General features: G+C 32.7%; 1 protein-coding gene across 1 annotated transcript in view; it reads left to right on the top strand.

The window, feature by feature from the left end:
• Positions 1 to 13,344, top strand: part of LOC118203580 (uncharacterized) — a 109,692-nt gene that overhangs the window by 79,846 nt on the left and 16,502 nt on the right. The window contains exon 3 of the mRNA XM_035375866.1: positions 8,810 to 9,050. Coding sequence (XP_035231757.1) covers positions 8,850 to 9,050 — 201 coding nt within the window. The 5' untranslated portion in view covers positions 8,810 to 8,849. The remainder of the gene's footprint in view (positions 1 to 8,809; positions 9,051 to 13,344) is intronic.

Here is a 13,344-nt window from a genome sequence, read left to right as displayed (position 1 = left end):
TTTATTTTAGAAAAAATATTATCGTAAATCATAATCGTAAGGTAAAACTGTCTACAAAGAATACAAATAGCGGGGGGGAATTTCGAAGATTTGCAGAAGTTACAGCAGGTGATAAAATATTTCGGAATTGTTTTTATTCGCAGTTTTAGTATGTGTCTTGTAAATGCGTAAACTCTGGTAAACTAATATTAAACCGCTTCTAAACTCCGTTATTATCCCTTATTTTTTCATTTCCAATTTCTCTGTTGTTTGCAGTGTGTTCTTTTAGTTTTGAACTCTGAATTAATTTACGTAGCCAAATGAATTTATTTTCCAAATTAAACTACATTAAAATATGCATAAATTTTTAGCAATATTTTCCTTTTAATTAGTATAATAGGAGCTATCCCTTTGCCTGTAGGTGTTCATAAATGCCAGAATTAACCTTAATATCTAGTTAATAGTGCATATCATCTTCGACGTCATTCCAGTTAATCGCAAATTTATTATTTTACCCAATCGTTTTATTCTTTCTTTTGTTTTTAGCGTCTCCTGTAATTAAGCAAAAACAAAAACAAAAACAAAACAAAAAAAAAATCCAGATATTAAAATTTCTTAGTATTAAACTTTTTAAAACTAGTTCTTTATTTAAAATAATGTGGAAAGCTAAAACTAAACATAACACTTTCAAAGGCGATAAACAAAATAAGCAGTTTTACATAGTGACGTAATGTCACTGGAGAACTAGACATACATAAAACTCAAATTAAATATGAGTTCAGAGATATATTTAGGGCATTTCTAAGCAATCATTGAGCTCATCCAACCTTTTAGTTAGATCCAGTTAAAATATAATAGTTAATAACAAGTTAAAACGTAATAGTAACAGGAAGCATAATAGCTATTTATCTCTGCTCGTGGAATTCGTACATAAAAATAGATATCGTGTATATCAAGAACGATTATCTTATCTATAAAAATAAATTACAGGACGTTGAGCTTCCTTAAATTAGGGCGTCGCCTTCTACTTATTTGGAGAAAATGTCTGTAATTTCATTTATTTGGGGGATGAAGGCTTATTTTATTTTGGGAAAATTCCATTAATTCTGGATAAAAATAAGACACGGGTTCCTTACTTCTTTTGAAAGGGAGATAGATTGCATCGATTATTTATTTTCTCCCAATACGAGTCTATACTTCAGATTCTAACGATATTTTGAAAGACTTTATTAAGCTGTCTGTTAGAGTACAGATAAATTGAGTTGATTTTTAAACATTATATGAGCATTTTAATTAGGTTTCTATGATATCACCTGTTTTAAGACACAATAACACGCCGAACAAATACTAATTCAGAAGTCAAACAACAAAAATCAGTGTTATATTTTCAAATTTTCACAGGACTAGTTTCGATGGTTTTACCGAACCACCATCCTCAGCTGTAAAACCGCAAATGAACAAGATAGGAAATAATGATTAGATAAGATAAGAAAGCATGGACAAGAATAAGCAAGTGGCGGCATATGTTGATGAAACCAGAACCAAAACATAATTTCTTTAAAGGCCTAAGGCAAAGATGGATTGGAATAATGATCGTTAACTAGAACAGAAAGATTTTTTTGAATGTAAAATGCCTCTAGAAAATCCAGTTCTGCAAAGATGTTTTTTGAATAATTTTGGCAGCAGAAAAATTGAAAGTGTGATTTTCGGACCAACAATGTTGAGCAACAGAAGTCTTCTGTGTTTACTTTTTTCTAACATATGCCTCATGTTCCTTGACGCGAAATTTTAAGGCTTTCTTAGTTTGGCCAATGTAAATTAAACCACACTGGCAAGGAATCCTATAAATACCCCAGGAATTCATATCCGGAATGGGGTGCTTGAGTATGGAACTCGGAATTTTATTGATGGAAGAATAAAGGACCCGAAAGTTAAATTTCTGCAAAATATGTGCAACTTTAAAGCTAACTGATGGAAAGAAGGGAATGACAACAGAGTTTTCATAATCTCCTAAAACAAGAGTGTGTCTTTTAGTGTGTTGAGATGAGAATTTTGTAACTGCTTGATTAATAATGTTGGCTGAAAAGCCCCTGTCAATAGCTATTGCTTTTAAATAATTTAGTTCTTCATCAAGGGATAACAGATGAGGCCACGTGCTTATTCTTGTCCAGGCTTTCTATCTTATCTAATCATTATTTCCTATCTTGTTCATTTGCGGTTTTACAGCTGAGGATGGTGGTTCGGTAAAACCATCGAAACTAGTCCTGTGAAATGTCGAAAATATATCGCTGATTTTTGTTGTTTGACTTCTGAATTAGTATTACCTGTTTTGTTCCAAAATTTCTTTTGCGCTCTGTTCACTTTGAATTATCGTAATAAATGAAAATAATGTCTTTCAACATTATATGTTAAAACGCTACGTCTACAAATTAATGCAAAATAAACAGGACTTAATTTCTAAAATTAGAAGTGCAGGGGCCCTATGGAAAACTCTCAGGAAAGAAGAACAAAAATAAATAAATAAAATGATTAGTAGACTATTTAGTAATTAAACATTTAAATAAGTAATTGCGGAATTTAAATTATTAATGATTAGAATAATTAAACAATTAACATTAAAATTTAATAAAATGTAAAGAGATAAATAAAAATATAAAAAAGTTATTAAATAAATGGTAAATAATAAAGTACTGGATCTTGAGTTATTTGTGGTTTCGGCTGCAATTTCCCACAAAAAAAGTAAGAAATAGCTCAACCGTTCTACGGTTTAATTTAAGTTCTGAATGAAGTACTACCTCAAGAGATGAAAGATATAAAAAATATTCTTTTTCCAGCACACCAAAGAAAAATTTTTAAATGGTTAAAGCGTCACTAATGAAAATGCAGAGAATGCTATAAATAGTAAGAGAATATAGAGAAAATTCTAACGTATGATCTGCAGGTAATGATGATATTAATTTTGCGCAATGAAAAGAAGAATCCAACATTTTCTGACCGCGATCTCTTTTCAGTATAATTCTAGCTGTCAAGCAGAATATGACAGGGCAGCAAATCTTCACCGAAACTAAACTGAAAAAAGAGTAACAAGTGAGAATTTTTATTACGCGTCTTGGTTACATGGTTCCAATTAGTTTGCAGGTGTTCTTTTCTGCATGAAGATACTAGCGTTGGAACGAAAAATTCACCCGCTGTCATAAATTCATCGTACGTTCCGGAGAATAAGCCTTTGACATATTGGTGGGGGCTTTTCTTTTCTTAAAAGTATCGGCCTCTACCCATGGCTTGTTTCCCAACGAAAAAAGGCATGCATTCAAAAGTTAATTCATTTTTAATATAATTTCATTATTAAAAATAAAATTTTCGAAATCAGATTTATGCTGAAATTGTTGTTCAGGTACATTGAAGAAGTGCAGAAGCCTTCTTATTCAGTGTTACGGTGCTCTCCAGCTAGAAGTGTGATTTAGCACCGGAGCTGGGTCAGGTGGGCTAAGGCGCAGTTTAGTTTATAGAATCATAGAATAACAATAGTTTGAGAACAAAATAACGTAAGAAATTCTTTTCATAAAATAAGCTTATATTTAAAACTGAAATAATTGATGAACTCAAAGAAAGAAAATAATTTATCTTACAATTTCATGCGAACAAGAAATTAAATGATTCTCTTTAAGAAATTCATTTACAATTTTATATCACGAGTTATAAAAACATGCGACGCCATTGAATAATTTAAAAAGATAATATGTTACACTTCTTCCTTGTACGAAGTAAAGGAAGTATTGTAATCACAAAAAAATTCCGGGTACAATATTTCAACGCAAATATCCATTTTGATCGCTATCGAATGCAATTTAACATCTGTACGTAAGGACAGAATAAAGATTCTTTTTTACCAAACGAATTATAAAACTGACTTAAAATGGATTCAGAAGAGATTGTTTCGTGGCGTCTGTACGTACATACGTATGTATGTGTTTTAAGTTCTAAAACTTGAATAAAAGTGTTTTTTTATATTTATAAACTAAAACTGAATTCTTAACAGGTAAAGGAAAAATAGACTCCATTCCTACTCCGAAAATATGAAATCCTTACCAGTGGGGAATTCCTCTTGGTTGAGAATCCCTCAGTTAATCAATCCTTAAACTGTATTGTTTGTGATATAATGAACCTGAAAGTGATATATCTGCAAACGATGTGATGACCTGCAGAACGGATTTTTCCTCCCTCCTCCTTCTGCATGAGACCAAAACATATTTTTTAAATAAATATCACTTAAGAAAGTCTGTTTTAACTGAGTGTTTGTTTTATTATCAGCGAAAATTTCAAATCTTCAAAATCACAGGTGTCAAATAGAAGAAAAAATTCTACTGATTTTCTAAAATTCACCAAACCTTCAGAAACAAAATATTACAATTTACATGCAAGTTTCATTTTAAAGCTCTTCTTGAGCTCTTTGATGGCACAAACCGTAACGGCCAATTAAGTTATACATATTTTTTCTGCACTTCATTCAAACTTATTCCAACGAATTTCATTAGAGATACAATTCTCATTCAATCAATTTAGTTATCAATTCGAGGGAAGGCAAAAATACATAGAAAATCAAAACACCTTTGTTAAAAATTGAAAATAAATAAAAACCTAAAATACAATTAAAAGCAGTTAAAAACAGATTTTGCAATTAAAATTAAAGCTTCTACGCCAAGGCAAGCACTTCGACCAACAGGCAGAAAAAAACATTTTCGGTGCACAAAAGTTAACTTTTGGCCCCACTGGACAGAAAGACACTGAAAGTTGGTGCACCAAGTGGGACTTAATTTACTATAATATTAAGAGTTTCAAATGGAAACAAACAAGTGCCACTCACGCTTTAAACTAAGGACATGACCTTCACAGATTGATAATATTAAAGGTAAGTGTGAGTTTTTGGGGGAGGTCAAGACAAATTTTATTTAAATGATGTTCTAGGTATTGAAATAAAAATTTTTGAAAATATTGGTATTTCTAATGTCACTGTAAATTCTGGAAATGTAGGTCGTGTTCCTGCTTCTAATAGCACTCTAGTTTCTAACTGCTATAATTAATATAAGTTGGTTAACTCTGCTGATGTTAAGAATGTTGATTAAGTTTCCGTGGTTAATAAAGGTATCGTAGATATTAATACTGGCTCTAAAAGATGTTATGATGGTAGTAAGATTACTAAGATAAAAAAATCTGATGTGTACACCACATGACTTCCTTGTATTGGAATATTAAATTATACGCATTTTTTCTTGCATTTCATTTAAACTTATTGGATTGAATTCAATCTACTTCGCCGACAGCGCATAAACCACAATAGAATAAATGCATTCTTTAAAATTCACTCTAGTATTTGTTTACCATAGCGACACTCTGGCGCTAGATTCACTTAACAGTATTAATAATTATATAACAGTTAACGTATATAATAATTTTATAACTGAAACTAAGTGAACTGTTATATAATCCAATAATTATATAACAGTTAACTTATTATATTTCGTTCATATTATAACTCATAATGCAAAAAATTTATATCATTTAAAGAATAGAATTATCTAATCGTTGCTACATGTTCTATTCAAATACTATAATAAAGCTAGAATGATGTATAAAAGAAATTAAGCAAACAAAACAAAAAAGAAACAGTTTTTCACAGACGATTGAGTATTTCTCATTTAATTAATTCAGTTCTTACTTCGCGAGAAGGCAAAAATACATAAAAACTCAAAATATCTATATTAAAAATTACGAAGTAAATCTCAAACGCTTATTTCCTCGAAAAAATTCCAGAAAGGATTAAGCATGATTTAATTCGCAATAATAAATGAAGGCGTTATCTTTGTTGTTGCGAAGCTAAGTTTCTCTAGATTGGCAACAAATTCACTAGTCTCCTGTTTCAAATGTAAACATCAATGGCCGCCATTAAAAAAGGCTTAGTGGCAATTAAACAACTTTAAAATTGCTGATAATTCTAAAAATATTGCACACAGATTTACTAAAGGCATAAAATCTTTAACCGGAAGATAAAAAAAACATAATTCAATCATTTTTAAAGCAAAAAATGTACAATTTACCAACATATAAGAGTAAAGAAACTGAGATCACTGAGCCGGGTAACAGAGTGGGTATATATATAAATATATTTATATACGTTTGGTGCGGCCGATTGCAACCAAAATACGAGGTGCACATCTACATGTTATAGCAGACCTATACACAAAATTTCAACGTTCTGAGGCTACTCGTTTTTGAGTTATGCGAGATACGTACATACGTTCGTACAGACGCCACGAAATATTCTCTTCAGAATTAATTTTAAAGCAGTTTTATAATTTTTTTGAAGGAAAAGAGTATTTTATTCTATCCTTACGTACAGATATCACGCAAAAACATCGTTAAATTGCATTCGATAGCGGTCAAAATGGATATTTTCGTTGAAATATGCTGCCTGAAACTTTTCGCGATTACAATACTTCCTTTTTACTTCGTACAAGGAAGTAAAAAAAAGCTTCGCAAGGTAAAGACGGTTTTACCTCCCAAAGGAGAATCGCCCACCTCAAACAACTGAATAAAATCCTTCTAGATGTAGCTGTTAGCAATCAATTCGAAGTACTAAAAGATGTTTTTAAGGAAAATTCTCAGGTTTTCGATAATATTATGGAGCAAATCTCTGTACCGCGATGTGTTGAGGCTACTGAAATTCAGATTAAACTAACTGTAGTTATTCCTGCTTGGAAATTCAATAAGTTTGTTAAGTAAGTTAGCTGAAGAAACCTCAGACATTTTCACATCAAAAATTGCAAAAATATTAGTAAGAATTCCACCTAGGGGTGAAGATTTCACAGGACAATTACACGATAGACAAGTGAGAAAAAAGTTCAGCATTGTTTTGTACACATCAAAAAGGTTTTACCACTTAAACTTGTACTTAGAGGCTTACCCACAAATTGTGCTGTCGACGAAATTAAAGAGGAACTCATTCGAGAAGAATTGAATAATATTAAAGTTGCACAAATAATCAAATTCAAAACTCGTGCTCCTATGCTATGTTTCACTTACAATGAGTAAACGAGCTTGGTACTTAAAAAACCCAGGAAGTAGAAAATTAAATGTCCTTCTCTATCTTCGTGGAGACGTACAATTGAAGGCTGGTGTGGTTCAGTGCCAAAGTATATAGTTTCCATTCATCGGACGAATGCAAACTTGCCCCGGCGCAGAGTTGTTTGCGGGGTAGAAGCTAGGATAAGGAATGACGTCATTGGTTTTCAAAGAGTATTTACGCCAAGTATGATGCATAAGTACAACTAATCTCTGACTGGTTAGTTTTAGGCTGTTATGCAATAAGGAATGATCTAGAACAGAGGTTCTCAACCGGTGGTACGCAAGAGAAAAATAGGTGGTACCCAAAGAAGTAAAGTATTTTTAACTATTGAATTCAAATATTAAAGCCCCGACATTCTGACTGAGTGTTTTCTCTAACACTCGTAAGTTTATGCGACTAGTAATACTTTGTAATGGTGGTACATTTTAAATTTTTATTTAGATGGTACTCGTTGGTCAAATGATTGCGAACTGCTGATCTAGAACTTAGAAGAGCAGATGAATTTAGGAGGGAGAATATAAAATCTAGAATAGTTAATTTTGAGGTCGCCAATCGTCTCTTAAAGCAGCAATCGTATTTTGTTATATCATACATATTTAAAATGCTATATATACTCACTTTCACAGTATTTTAACCAGAAATATATCGTTACTAGTGGATTGTCTCTGAGTTTTATGCAAAAGTTGTTTTATGAGCTACGTCTAATGTTTATAGAAATTATTTGACTAAAGCTACACTCCTAATTGTCAAAAGTTTGTTTTAAATGTTTGACTATAGTGAAAAGCAGGAAGTTTAGTGTGACTTAATCCTTTATTTGGTGACATTTTTCATTCACTTGGTTATTATGTGTAATTTATTTTGACTTTGTGATTTTCTCATCTACAGCTGCGCTAGCCGTCACGTTGTTTTTCAATTCTGTGGCGGCCGTCACATTGTTTTTCGATTCATCGCATTGCTTCGCGGGATAATTTCTGACAACACACTTCCTTTACCATCAGTTCTCGTTCGAGCATCGTATAGTGACTTCCGTGTTTTTATGAAAAACCTGTGTTATGAACGCTGACTGTTTTGGCAACGTAGAGTCATATCTTGTACGAATCAACACCGAGCTACATCAGAAACTCTTACAACCTTATTTGGAAAATTTCCTTCGGTTTGAAAAATTTATTCTATAAAATTTTTTTCACAATAAGCAATGTATTTATAGTCATTTAGAATTTTTGCGTAGTCAGGAAACTGAAAAATGGCCGCAATGCTCTTGCTCGGATTCGAACTCCTAACCTCCTGAATACACGTTGAGTGTGCTTCCAGTTACGCAACGGAGAAATGCCGGAAGAAAGGAGAAAACGCCTAATATATTTTTCATGTTCTTGTATACTAATGGGACAGATATCGACAGTTAATTAGCAATATCCGTATGATAATATTAACCGGGAACACATAAAGCAGCATCTACTGTAATGCAAGATTCGAATCCACCTTTATTTTCTGGAATTATAACAATCACGTATTTTGACATCTCTGATGCTGCTTTGCATCGTCTTTAATCTTTCAAAATTATATTCGTATTCGGGAAATTTTAATTAAGCTACAATTGTTAGGTGAACATGCCATTCTGAAAACTTCAGTGAATCTTTAGTATGATTTAGAAGTGCAAGTAATTTGCAAACAAAGGTCACTGTAAGTAACTTCTATACTTTGCTTTAGCTTTTTCAGAATCCAGTAAACCATTGCACCCCAGTTTGCCATGAAAGTGATGTTGACCGTCCTGTATCTTACCATCGGGATTAACGGATTGCCTTTGGTGATGAGCACCTGCATGGATGACCTCAGTTCTTTCACAGTAGAAGACATGGAGAAGATAGCATACGCTGTTGCCAACGCGAAAGGCATATCCCCAATTGTCCTGCTCAAAGGAATACTCCGGAAAGCGAAAAAATTGGAAAGAGTAAGTGTATTGAAAACTAATTATTCAGTGTTCGTACATGAATATGCAACCATTAGATTCGAAGGATAACGCCTAATGTAGACAAGGAGCTCTTATGCAGGGCACCTCTTATAATTGCTTCTAAAGTAGTACATAACACTGAATGAATTATCTTATATTAGAGAGAATAATATATGCAGCGTGGATGCCGCATTCTTCTGATCAATGTTATTAATACTGAATAATGTTTAACAATGCTTTTATCTGAAACACTGTGTACAGTCAAATTTTTGATTTATTCCTGATTTTTTTTGGTAAGTTTAGCTAATTTTATTACTCATTCTCGCGCAAAGTTAGGGGTTTGTTGTAAAATAAAACAAAGACTAACGTGATGTCGACACCACGTAACTTCCTGGTACAGCCTATTAAATTATACACATTTTTGGCTGCATTTTATTTAAACTTATTTCCACGAATTTTATTAGAGATATATTATTCATTCAATTAATTCAGTTCTCTATTTGCGGTAAGGCAAAAATGTATCTTCGTTAAAATATGTAAAACACCAAATAGAGTTTAGTAAAAAAAAATGTTTTGCAATTAAAATTAGACTTTCTACCAAAAAACAAGCAATTTGGCCAGCGGTCAGGAAGACAGATTTTCGGTGCATAAAATTGAATGTATACTTTTGATCCCATTCTGCAGAAAGACACTAAAATTGGTGCACCAACTGACTTAACTCACTATTCCACTATTCTACATTCTAGAGTTTCAAATGTAAGCAAATGGCAGCCTCGTTAAACTTAACACCATTTAAATTTTTAAGTTGTTAGGATGAACAGCATTTATACTTTTAAGTTATTCCAATGCAATATATGCAGCGTTATAAGGCTACTCATTTTTGAGTTTTGCGAGGTACATACATACTTATGCGCGTGCATACAAACGTCAGGAAAAGTCTCTTCTGAAACCATTTTAAATCCATTTTGTAATACGTTTTGGATGAGAGTCCTTTATCCCGTCGGTACGTAGAGATGTCCAGCAAAAACATCGCTCAAATGTATTCAAGAGTGGTAAAATGGATACTTTCGTTGAAATATGATACCCGAAATTTTTCGCGATTACAATACTTCGTTTACTTCGTACAAGGAAGTAATAAATAATCCACCTAAGTTTAATCTCTATTTAATATTATTTATATATAATTTTAATTCGTTGAATCAACGTTTAATCTTATCGCCGAATCTGAAAAAGTGTATGCAACTTTACAGATGGATTTATTCTCCACTTTTTAGTTCTTCCTTTATCATTCCAATGCAATTCATGTCGTAGAGAGATTCAAACGTTCGCATTTTCGATTCCATAGAGAGTATGGATCTTAACAGTGTAAAATATTCCATTAAATAATATAAAAATTCAAGATTTTCTAATTTAAAATTATTTAAACAAAGATAGTTTCATCTTTTATTGCTAAATTCATAAAAATAGACATTCTTTCTAAATGGTAACTTTTGTTTATCCCTATGCAGTTTATCTAATTTAAAAAATTCAAATTATTTTTAAAGATCATCATCAAGTTTGCATTGTAGGCATTTAGATAGTTTTAATCTGTGGTATTTCATTTTGAAGTGATGAAAAAGGTGAAAGAAAAATTTAAGGAGTAGGACTCATGAGAAGCAGTTCAATGAAAAAATATTTTCGTAAATATGACAGGAATTATTTGAAATTTCTATTTACTGGCTGTGGTATTTCTATTTACGACACACTGAGTAAACCCTCAGTGTGTCGTATGTTACGAATTGCTTACAAACGAATGCAAGAGACGCGTGAAATTTAAAAGGCATGTGGAGATGAAACACGCAGATGTAAAATGTAAACTTGTCGAATCTTCCCAACGAAATGTTGAAGAACTGAATAAAGAAATGAAAGTTGTTTCTATCCCAAGGTCTGCTCATTTCTTCTGAGTTGAACCTTTACTATAATTTCTTCATTTCGTAGTTCCCACCAGACTGCCAATTAATTATTTTGTTGTTATTGTTGTTGTCTTATTCCATATGATCTAGCTGCAGGCTAGACCAAGGCCAAAAATCTTCGCAAAATCGTAAACAAGAAGAAGACTGATAAAAAGGTCAATCTTATCAAGACCTGCAGATGAATTATTTTGCATTTAAGCCAATGGTTTCAATGTTTAGAGTTAGAAATACTGGCAGCCTTTGCAGTTACGGATTATCGCCAGCTCTACCAAATTTATTCTGGCTTTAGCATCTTGTTAGCCAATGTTTAAAGTTATGCACCGGTATTTATTTTGAGCCAACATAAGTACCTTATTCTGCGTGTAGTCACAGACTAGGCTACACTAGAATTTAACTTTCTATTATGTTGATTTAAAACCCCCAAGCAGCGCAGGTTTGCCTGTCGCACAAATAGTGCTTTCGTTTCACTTAGGAGCTTCTTATTTAAGATTTGGTCATTTGTTCTCGACTAGAGCGATACCCCGCTTCCAGTCTAGAAGGATTTTCAGAACATTGACACAAGCTTAGAGACATTGCGGAATCCTACAACGTCATTCTATAGGTGAGACGATAATATATACAGTTATAAAAGATATGGTTAAAACGGCTAGTGAAAAATGATCTAAATATCTAAGTATCTAAAGACACTGACTTAATACCACTCTCAAAAGATATTCTTATATGCTGAACCGATAACATGGCTAATAACATGTAGCTTGGATTTACCAGTAAAATAATAAATAATTTATTTCATTAACCTGTCGTTTGTAGCATTTTGCTCTCTGTAAGTTTCGTTTTTGTTTAACTAATTATACATGATTAGATGTTTGGCGTTTTTAAAAACCTCTAATAGCTATTTGTTTACAGTTATATCGTGTAAATTTTTTCTTATGCATTACAGGTTTACCCACAGCATTCAGTTCCTTATTTTTGTTCTTCTATTTTCATACAAATTACTCATGTACGTAACTTACCTCAGCTCCATCTTTATATTACCATTGTATATCCTAACATTATTAACCTGATTTCTCTCTACAGCATTTGCACAATGTGACAACGTGAAAATATTGTATTGCTGTATTGCTATTCTAACCCCTTCGAGCCGGGTAGCGAAAACGCGCGCTTATCGCGGAGGCCGGCAGTGTCTTCCGCGAGCGTCTCTCCAGGGCCGGGGGGGGGGCTTTTTTGCTACTAAGCCTAAATCTATGAAATTTCCGAAGTATCAACGCATTGTTTAATAATGCTCTATAGAGTATTTAAACGGCTTATGCTTTATATATATATACTTTAATTACCTTATTTCTTGTTTAAATGCATATTTTACACATTTTATTTTAATTACTCACCATTTTATGACTTTTAACATTATAATCTGAAAACTAAATATATTACTTAAAATTTTCTTTTCGTATGAAAAATTTTAAAACAGGGATCTACACACAGTCCTACGTTACATTCCTTGAATTCGTAATAACTCATTTGCCATTTTGGAGGATTTTTCCGGGAATGTGAACAAACGAAGCATCGTCGTCTCATTTTCTTATCAGTCTCTTCTGAACAAAGTTTTGGAAAATGTCTTTCAGTTAATCTTTCAGAATCAATATCAGAATTTCAGAATCAATATCTGAAATATTTTGCATCATTTCTGCTATTTCATGCTCTGTTAAACATTTTCGACGCTTCGACATTGAAACGGTAAAAACAGAAAGAATTCACGTCTAACAAGATCTAATTATTTTCTAAAAACTGAACTGTAAACCGAAATACTCAACGCTTTAGCGTATATAAAACTTCTACTTACAATAAACAACTACCACGTGCGAATAAAGTGCGATTTAAAGAGACGTCATAAATCACGCCATTCGGAAACATTTAGTTCCCCGTTTGTTTATATATTCAAAAACACGTGTATGTGAGTCATGCTTCTCTCATTTCAAGTAGAAGGTCTAATGCACATGTATCTGAAACCATATGGATATACAGTGCCATCTTGTGGCAGAAATTATAGTTTGAAAAATGTTCCAAGGTACTGGCACAAATACGTGACAGTCGGTAGAGAATGCAACAATGCTCTGGCACGCCTGCGTGTCGGCCGGTAGATAAGTGTGTTCGTTGCTGGCAGTCGGCGCGAAGGGGCTAAACTCTTGTTGACTTTCTCAAAGACTAACATCTGTGACTATATTTCTTCTTTTCTACGCTTTGGCTGGGTTCCACAGATAAGTAAATTCAATTTACTGGCAGATGTTAAGCACAAAGCTTCGTGTATAGCAACAGTTTATTCAGTTACAAACTACTACACTAAT

Source organism: Stegodyphus dumicola, chromosome 3, assembly GCF_044657685.1.
Source record: "Stegodyphus dumicola isolate Sdum_Otavi_A_Nest chromosome 3, ASM4465768v1".
NCBI lineage: Eukaryota > Metazoa > Arthropoda > Arachnida > Araneae > Eresidae > Stegodyphus > Stegodyphus dumicola.
Note: the sequence above shows the minus strand (reverse complement) of the source record. Positions and strands in the feature narration are given on the sequence as shown.